The following is a 10264-nucleotide window of genomic DNA, read 5'->3' on the forward strand; positions in this document are numbered from 1 at the left end:
GTGGGACGCTCTATCTGCCCCAGAGCCCCATCTCAGCATTCACAAAGTTGCCTGGTACCTTGAGGTATGTAGAAAAAAAATTTAAAGGTGTGTCTGTCTGAATCATCGAAGCTGTCTGTATTGATTTGAAGGGTTCCTATTTGATTTGGAGAGATTAAAGTGTCTTCTGATTCGATTTGGATTCAGAGATGTGGCCGCTGAATTGGGCCCAGTCTCCACTGAATCGAGTCAGCGACTGAAGGTTTACACAGCCTTAGTATCCATCCTTGACTGTGGACTTTTGCTTTAGTAATGATTATAAATGAGCCCCTTTTGGTTCATAAGGAGAGATGATGGCTATTTTCATAACCAAGCATCACATTTTTTGCCATTCTAGGTTTGTACTAGTATGGATTTTGGGTCATCTTATGCCTAGCTCACAGTTTATAAATTTGTTTTTGTTTCTTATCTAGTACTACAATTCTCTGTATGGTCAGTTGTCAAGTATTTAAATATACAGAAGTGTACATTTCAGATTGCAGGATAGATGGCTTTAAAAACCCCCAACTAAAATAAACATTTTTGTAATTTTAATAATAAAGTCAAGCTATTTGTTATATCCCCTGTTCCTCATACACATGAATCATACCGAAATTTGTCCAGTACTTGGGCTAAAGTCTGTCTATCTGAAAGTTTAAGTTTATCTTGTTTTGGAAATTTATCAGCTGCTTTTAAGACTCTGTGGTAGTAAAGAAAACTTGCTTAGACAGAGTTGCAGCAAAAAAGGCTGCACTTTCAAGGGTTCGTTTTACTGTTGGCCCGTACAAAAGTCTGTGTGTTCATTGTTGCTAATATAACATTGATGGAACAATGTGAAAAATTCTTACTAAACTTACCATGTTTTCCTTTAAATTTATAGGTGTGCATTGGGGTTGCTTACAGATGTAACCCCACCCCTGCAAAAAAAAGCAGCACTTTATTTTAAACTCTGCATGTGCCCGTGCTGAGCACAGCGTATGCCCAGAAGAGGCATTGTGTTTAGTTGGACCCGGCTTGCCCAATGACTATAGATCAGGCACTTCAGCAGGGTTTTTATGATGCATTTATCTAATAGTGGATTGAATCATCTTTAGATGAAAGCACTAAAAAGCCCTGCTGAAGCACCTGATGGATACAGACATTGCAGAATATGGTCAAACTAACGAGCTGCTGCCTCTGGTAAAGCATGTTTTTTTGTTTTGGTGTTTTTTGGGTGTCCCTTCCCCCCCACTACCCCCATCTACCAGCACCCTGGCTGGCTTAAAGAAAGGGTTGGCAACCTTTGTGCCACATCAGGCTGCTGGTTGTTATCCAGCCCCTTCTGCAGGTTCATACCTCCCAGGAATCAGTAGAGGTTGCAAGGCCAACAGATAGATAGAATAAGGCAGGCAGTAAGATCCTGAGGATGCCTCCTCTGCTGCAGCAGAGAGAATAAGCAAAGCTATGGTTTAAAGAACTGATGTAATCATGGCTATGCCAACAGAACAAAACAGCTGTAAAGCTAGGAGCTTGTAAACTCTAAACTGAATTATTTTAGGCTTTCCTAAGAACAAAACATGAAGGAAAATACAGTTCTCAAATTGCATGCAGGCCTGTGAAATTACATCTGTGGAAAAGTGAGGGAATAAAATAAAATTACATCTTCACTGGTATCAGAGTCTGCTTTTTGATAGTATTGTCCATGCTCAACAATCTTGTCAGATCTATAGCAGTTTATGATGTAGAAAATATACTGCTTACGGTATGTGCAGTAGTATGGGCATGCTATTTGTGTAATTTGAACTGTTTTCTGTTTAAAAATTAAACGTAGAATTCACTCTTACATATTCAGTACTTTGCTACTGAGTAGTGCATTGTAAATGCAATGAGAACTTGCTTTGCATTAAAAAATGTTCTCTTTCAGTGCATCTTCTAAAATGGCAAGGTATTTTTGTATATCCAGAGATATTTAGCATGCATGAAATAACTGGCATTGAGCTTCTTGACTGCTATGTGTAATCTTATGCCTTTGCTTTTTTTTTTTTTTTTTGTTTATTTCTTTTTTTAGGCTGCTGAATATGTCCCAGAAAAAGTGAAAAAGGCTGAAAAGAAATTAGAAGAAAATCCATATGACCTTGACGCTTGGAGCATTCTCATTCGAGAGGCACAGGTTTAGTGACATAGGATTAAATTTCCTTATCTATGGGTCCACTCACACTATTTGGTTCTGGAGTAAAATCAATATATACATTTACATAAATCATAATACTGTAAATGCTGTTTTGATTTTCAATTTTTAGAATCAACCTATAGACAAAGCACGGAAGACCTATGAACGCCTTGTTGCCCAGTTCCCCAGTTCTGGCAGATTCTGGAAACTGTACATTGAAGCAGAGGTTAATATTTTAACATTCTTTCTTATATAACATTTAAGAGAAGTTTAAGCTTACACTCTGAACTAACTGAGTTAGGTACATAAACAAATAGAGGTAAAGGAGGGCATTAAACATATCTTGCCTTTATTTTGTAAAATAGGTGCAAAGGAATAATTAAAATGAATTCTAAAATATTTGGGTCTTTTTATGAGTTGATGATTGTTGCATTATGGAATTGCAACAACATTAAAACAGTTTCAATGGTATTGGAGTGCTTTAGCCTTTTATTTACTTGTCATGTGTCAATTTATTGCCTCCTGTGTCATTTATTTAGAACTCATTTTTTTTGTTCATACGTACAACTTATTTGAATGGTTTTTATGAGTGTGTGGATCTTTAATAATTTTGCTTCCTAGTGTATTTTGAATGTTTCTGAATATAGTTTTTGCCAGAAGGGTGTGGGAAGGAAGATTTCTGATATTACAGTTCTTGAAAATGTATGGTTTTTCATAAGCAATGACTAAATCTTAAAGCCAGCAAATTTACAAGAGTTTATATAACTATTCTGTTATGTCTCAACCACAGATGCTTTTTTGTTCCCACTTATAGATTAGTCTAATATTTATTTAATGATGCCATGACATTCTTTTTATTTTTTTAACATTTTGTTTCTATTTGATAGCTTATGCACATGCTTTTCATAGGCATTTTTAAAAAGTTTTTAAAATGGAGAGAAATATTCCACAAATTCAACTCTTCAGATTCAGAAGGGTTTATTCCTGAGAGAAGAAATAAGTTAGCTGAGCCTTTTTTTTAAAGAAAAAAATACTTTATCTGGAATTAGCTGAAGTGGCAGCAGCCAGAGTAACAAGCCACATGGCTGAATCTTTTAGATATTCTAAAGGTAATACAAAAAAGATAGGAACCATGGGGAGTCCATTGTAATTGCAAATTAATTGGATGTATTGCTGCTTATAGTTGGGTGTAAAGTGTGAAACATATTTCAGCATATATTCCTTAATATATCCTACACTTGGCCCTGTAATATTTTATAAATTGGAGAGTTTAGTGTTGCTGATAGAATGCATATCTGTGGTGTGTATACACCAACATTCGGTTCTGAGTTTTTTCTCTCGCTTTTTAGGTTTAGATCCCATATTTGGGTTCATTAGCTGGCCTTTCCCACCTACGTATACCTTCCTTGCTAGGCCTAGCCCTTAGCTCAGGGTTTTTCAAAGCATCTTATTATCTGGGAGTAGTTTAGAGCTAGAACTGTTCATTAATATCTCCCTAAAACAGAGGTAAATGAGACCTCCTAATCTCTGTGCTGCCTTACAGATCTTTCACCAGAAGTTGCTCTTGCGTTATTTCAGAAATCTCATGCCACATCTTTCTTTTAACTTTTTTGCACAGCTATTGTGACAAGTTACCTCTTCCAAATTTTAACAATACCTTTTAATTTAATGGAAAATCCAGGAGTATTTACCAGCATGAGGATCAGTTAAGTTAGGGCAGTGGTGCCCAACCTTCTAACCCTGTTGGTTGGATGAATGACAGTCCGCAGGCCAGATTCCATGCATACTTGGTGCCATGGGTTGGTCTGCAGGCGTCGTCTCTGTACTGGTGTGATTTCTTTTGTTGGATGTGGCTGTGGAGTGACCCACTTGCCATGTTCTGGACAGGGCCATGTTTCCTGGCCTGTGAGACTTCCTGTGAGTCCAGAAATTTGACAGCAGAGGAGCAACAAGTAATGCCAGATTCTGTTCTCCCTCTGCCAAATTTCTGGACCTGTATGGAGTCTCATGGGTCAGATGACATGGCTCTGTGGTTCAGAGGTTGACCACAACTGTTTAGGGTACAAAGGAAGATGAGCTTTTCTCCTACAAAGTACAGAAACTGAGTGTTGCTGTAATGTGATTTGGCATAGAGTAAATAATTCTAGAGATGCTTATGGTGTATTTTAACCATATTTTACCTAGAGCATAAATGGGATGTAGAATTCTTTCATTAAAAAAGATGGAAAATTCCATCTGTGGATTGTAGTATTTTGACATGGGGGGTGGTCCTGAGTATGTTATACATCAAGCTTTTTCTCTTAAAGCAACTTTACGTTTAAACCAAAATTCTGTTTTCAGATTTGGCTTGCAGTATCTTTCTTTCTTGCTAACTGTCTCTGTAACTGCTTACAGAGTAAGAGAACTAGAAAACCTACAATGTTTGATTTGGCCTTCTCAGTACTATAAGTTCATTTTGTAGGCATTATTTTATGTGAAATTGATTATTTTTGTCCATTCCAACTGTCTAGTGGGGAAAAAAAATGAACATGTAAATCAGGTTACTTGGCGGTATTGCCAGAGTGTTGTTTTACGATGTTTCTTGTATGCTCGTAATCTAAGGCCTTAAAGCAAATTCAGATGGAACTATTCTCAAATGTTTTGAGCAGTGTAGTTGAAATTTACTCAAGACAAGTTTGTTAGGGTGACCTGAGATGGACTAGAAGAGTTAGTTTGAGGTTTCTTTATTGCTGCTTTATAACAGAGAGAACCCTAAAACTTTTTTTTTCTGCTTGTTAATTGTTTTGATCCTGTCAGAAATTACCAGTTTAGTCTTTATGTTTTGATTGAAAGTTTCTCTAGGATGGTCCAAAAAAGAAGCCCTTGCCAGCCTGGAACTGGAGATTTTGAATCTATCTAAAGTTCTGAGGTCTTTGGTCTTCCTTAGCCTACACCTTTCGTCAAAGGCCAGATATGATGATTAATCCAAAAACACAAACATAACATTTTTCCTCTTTAAAAAAATTCTTTATAGTTTGCTTTTATGTATCACTGAGAAGCAAAAAGTGGAAAACAATTCTTTTGCAAGTGGCCGTTAACACTAGTGAATGTCTTTGTTAAACTTAAAAAAAAAAAAAAAAAAAAGTGAGAGGTAAAAGCCTTTTAAACTTTATAGAAGTCCCACATACCTTTTAACATGTATTTTAAAATTTCCTTTTGTCTTCAGTAATTGATTATTTTTTGTGCACTTTTTATACCTATGTCAAAATCACACATAGTTGAGTCTACTGTAGACACATCTTTTCTTTTTCTTCCTGCTTTTCCCTTTATTTCTCTTTTTTCCAGTTTTCTTTGCTAGATGTAAACCCTACTAAAATATGTCACCTGTTTCCAAAACTACAATAGGGAAACTTAAAGTAGGGATTCTCAAACTCTGGGTCGTGACCGCTCTCCTCGGGTCTCGTGAGCAACTTAAAAGGGGGTTGCAAACCTGTGCGCTTGTGGTGCTTCTGCTGCTGGCACTTCTGCTTTTGCCGCCATGCGGGCATGCGGGGGACCCCCTGCTTATTGATCAGCCACTGGGGGGTCACAGTATCGCAAAGTTTGAGACCCCCTGACTTAAGGGAATGGGAAAAATGAGTAACTGTCAAAAATATTTTTAGGGATTGGTATTTGACAATTTAGGGTTTGTGATAATGCAGTTTGGTTTAGCGATTTGATGAGCACTACAGTGGTGGAATTTTGAATGCTGTGTAGCAAGCTGAAAAAAGTCACTTGCTAATATATTCTGCCTCCTTTTTCAAAATGATATGGCACAGTAATAGTTACTCTAATGATCGAGTCTATCATTTCTCTCTTTTCAACTGTTAAAACCCTCAAATTGTCAAGAGTTCCCCTTGATGCCTTTCAACAAAAGGACAACTACCATGCTGCTTCCATAAATCCACATGCAGGTCTATTTGCTAATCTTATTAAGCAACCTAAAGTTTCCAGCATCCTCCAACATAAATGTTAAATTATTGGATCTGGATTATATTCCTCTTCTGCTGACTTGCTGTGTCATCTTGGGGTAAGTTATTTAAATAGTTTTCCTGCAGATTAAAAGAGGGTTGTAACTACATACCTACCTCACAGGGTTGTTGTGAGGCACAATTTAAGTGCATTAGGAATGCTTAACTAGCATGCACTATAGAAGTACAAAATAATGTATTCTGGTGATGTACACCACATGAGTCTGGGAACAGTTGTATATAATACACCCTTAATCTGTTTGCTTGGTGACTCATTTTAGAAGCTGAATTAGTTTAGAATAATATTCCTTTCTGATATACTTCAAGAATTTCAGTGCTTGGTAGTATCCTGAATGTTTCAATAGTACAGCATTAAACACATGAATGACATTTCGTGACTCTTTGTTTTTCAGAAGTTTCTGTTCCCTTATAGTGTCCCATGAGAGATGGGTCAATGGAAAATCTTTCTTATTTGTTGTATGTTAAATTATATGCAAGTATTTAAAACATTCTCAATCAAGGGTATTACTCTTGAGTCCTTGGATTTCAGATCCTGCCACTTGAGGTGGAATCCTTGAACTTCTTAAGGGTCACTAGCCATATGGTCTTTGCCTCCAGTGGACCAGCTCCTGTCATACTGATCTCAGCTTGTTGTCATTTTAAGCTCTTGTTCTTGGGGGGAGTTCAAAAGTTTGCCATAACAAGGTATTTTAAAAAAAATCAGTCACAGAGTCCTTAAACACCCCAGAAAGTAGGAAACTCTATAATAAATATAAGGCCTAGTGATGATGCTTGTAAATTTATTTCATTTGAAGTGTATCTGCACTTTTACAATTTCCACAAGTTTGAATTTTGTAATTGCTTGCAATAGAGAAATGCAGTTAGTTTTTAAAAGAGTTTTCAAATCATCAGTAGGCATATTCTGAGGGCGTTTTAGGTATTTTAATAGTAATACAGATGTTGTATAAGAATTTATGGGTGGGTTAGAAAAGCATGAACTGTATGATCAAGGCTTAGGATTGATGGTTTTGCATTTTACCAGAAATAGTACATGAGTGCCTTTTAACTCATGTAATTCATATTGGTGTGCAAACTAGTCAGAATGTATAATTTTATCATACTTGTATACAAAAATGAAAATAAAACTGTTTAGAAAAATAATTGTTTTTGTTTAAAATGTTTGTGTTTCTTGACAGTATTTTCTTCCCCTAATGGTCTAGTCTACCCTGATTTGGGAGAAATATTTTGTGAATATATACTTTCATAATCAGTGTGTTCTGCTCGAAAAATAAAACTGACTTCTGTCAGGATGGAGCTGGAGTTACTTCTAGTCAAAGTAATGTAGATTTTCACTGCTATTTCATTTAGTAGTACCTTATTTGAATTAAAAATGACAGTATTGGCTAAATTTATGTAAAATATCTTTAATATAATGTATTCAAACACAATTCACTTACATGGACACTTCTCAAAGTAAAGTTTTACTGTTGAGAAACTATTGTACAGATTTTCTGTACAACACCATGTTGGACTTACTAAATCTTGGATGTTTCTATTCTGAGCTTTTAATCTTTTTACAGCTGTACTAATCTTTTTTAATTCTCTTATGGACTTATTCCCTTCCTGTTAATAAATGTTGTTCTGTCTGTGTGATTATTGTAGACTTTGCTAGAAATCAAAGGCAGTTATTTCCTGTCCCTTCTGCCCAATAGGCAAATGTAGGAATGAACAATTTCTAAAGTGAACATAATGTTTTGAGTTGTTACATCAGAAATACTTACCCACATAACCACAACTGACACAAGCTTTTCATATTAAAAAGATTCACAGTACTACAGTGGTGGAATTTCTGTTTTTAATTTGACTTCTTAAATTATAATTCAATATACATATGTTCCTTAAGTATCTATTTATGAAAAGTTGATCGTAGGATACATGCCGAGACAAATGTGTAAGAGTAATGTATAATCAAAGGATACCACTATGGCTCTGCAGTATGTTGCCATTTCCATCTGAACACACAAGGACTATTTGCCATTCTTTCTTAATTCCCCTCTGGGATTGTGATTAAAACATTGCTGTTGCAATTGTTGGCTGTACAAACATTATTCAGACATCTGCAATTTAGTTCAATTAGAATACCCATCTCAAAGTAAGACAATCTGGTCTTTCATTCCTTTCTGTTATGATTTGAATAGGAAAAATGCAAGTTAAGAAAAGTTTTATACACTTTTATTGGGTAAAAGTTTCAAAAGCACTGAAGTCTTGCTTTTAAACACTGAAAATCTTACCTCTTCATTACTTTTATCACTACACTAGAGTGCTTGTGCTACTACTCAGTTTTCTTTCCTCCATTTAAACACAAACTAGCCTCTTTCTCTCTGGTATAGTTGCAAGAAACTTAGAACACAATATCTAAGGGTTTTTTCCCTGCTCCATGGTGGATCTCATTTGGGCCTTTTTAATTGAGATTGAAATAGCCATAATTGGCTCTATACTTCCCCTGATTTTTGCCTCCCTTTTGTTGCTCCTCCTTCTTTTGCCAGCTCCTGAGAGATCTAGTCCTGCTCCCTAGGCTGCATCATTCTTAAGTCTAAACTGTCACTTCTTTTCTTGTGTTAGTCACCAAAATAATTTGAGATGCACGTAAAACCTTTAATGAGTTATCTCTAGGATAGCATGACCTCTGTTCAAGGAACTTGTTTTGACAGGTTATGCCATGGTGTATCAATTGAGTACTCTGGCATTCAAGTAAATTGTATGTTGTAGGTTATGAATGCTAATTCAGAACTTCACATAAGTTTTCCCCTAACTAGATATCACGTAGCCAGATATTAGAGACAATGTATGTTAAAAGCTTTCAGTGAAGTGTTCAGCAGTTAATTACATAAAAATGGATTTTGCTATGCTTACTGGCTGACACCTTTATCTACCATTGTTTATAATAAGTTAATACATAACAGTGACTTTAAATATTTGTGTTATAATGGACTACAGGGCCTTACTGCACTCTGATAAAATCAGCACAATTTCTTGAGCCTATAAATATGGGCATATTTTTACACTGAAGCATAGCTATTTTGTCTGTCTTTAGTTCAGACAAATCTTAAAAATGCCTATAGTTTAAAAATCTTTAAAATGCCTATAGTTGGTGAGAGTATCGGAACTCAGTTATGCATATAAATATTCCACAGTTTTTTCTGTGAAGTGATATCCTATTATTTTAACTTGAAACAGAGTAAACTTGTTGAGGAAGGGGATAACTTAATCGCATATCAGGATCTGGGTTCTTGCCTTCTAAAAGAAACAATCTCTGAATGTTCTGAAGATACGCACCTTCCCTAACAGGTTTTGCCTTGTACCAGTTACTGTGATTCATCTTGAGCACTGGTCTCTTAAGACAAATGAATGCACAATAAATGTATCCTTTAGCAGATTTTGGTATTTACCATACCTGTTTAAGTATATGCCACTGATCCATTGTACAGAAAGCCTACTGTATTCTCTAATTTGGAGGCTTGTAAATACAACTGAAGTTTGATGCACAGGACTTCAAACCTCTCATTTCTAGGGGAAACTAGTGCTTTTCAGTATATTCAGACAAGCTGCAAAACATTCAGTTTCGTGATTCATGCAACAAGCATCTTTAACAAAACATTTGTGAGCAACTTGTGCAAGTATCTGCATGTAGGTGAGAGTTTTAATTATCAGCATTTCAAAACAGATTTTTCTGAATAAACCCCACATCTTCAGTGGTTGATAGCCTGATGAGTTGCAGAATACAACTGTTCTTGGTCCATGCCTGCTTTTCCAAGTTGTTTTGTATAATATCTCCCTATTTATATCTCATTTAGTGTAACTATGTAGGCCTCAGTTCTGCAAGTACTGTTAATATGTTTAAATTTTACAGATGAGTAACCCTATTGAGTTGAATAGAATCACTTGTATGCAGAAGGTAAGTATGTTTAGGGGTTAATAGGGCTAGGCCCTAACAAAGTAGTGCTTTCAGTGACTCAAAATAGCCTGGTTTAATTTCTTATTTAGTAGCCTTCCCCAAGAAGTAATGGAAAAACACTGCTTCTTCTCTAGCCCTTTTTCATTCCCTCCC

At 35.9% G+C, this 10264-nt stretch overlaps 1 protein-coding gene across 1 annotated transcript in view; it reads left to right on the top strand.

The window, feature by feature from the left end:
* Window positions 1–10264, top strand: part of CSTF3 (cleavage stimulation factor subunit 3) — an 80381-nt gene that overhangs the window by 13695 nt on the left and 56422 nt on the right. Inside the window, exons 2-3 of the mRNA XM_019551331.1 lie at window positions 2066–2167; window positions 2298–2393. Coding sequence (XP_019406876.1) covers window positions 2066–2167; window positions 2298–2393 — 198 coding nt within the window. The remainder of the gene's footprint in view (window positions 1–2065; window positions 2168–2297; window positions 2394–10264) is intronic.

Source organism: Crocodylus porosus, unplaced genomic scaffold (genome assembly GCF_001723895.1).
Source record: "Crocodylus porosus isolate Cpor-Errol unplaced genomic scaffold, CroPor_comp1, whole genome shotgun sequence".
NCBI classification, from domain to species: Eukaryota; Metazoa; Chordata; order Crocodylia; family Crocodylidae; genus Crocodylus; species Crocodylus porosus.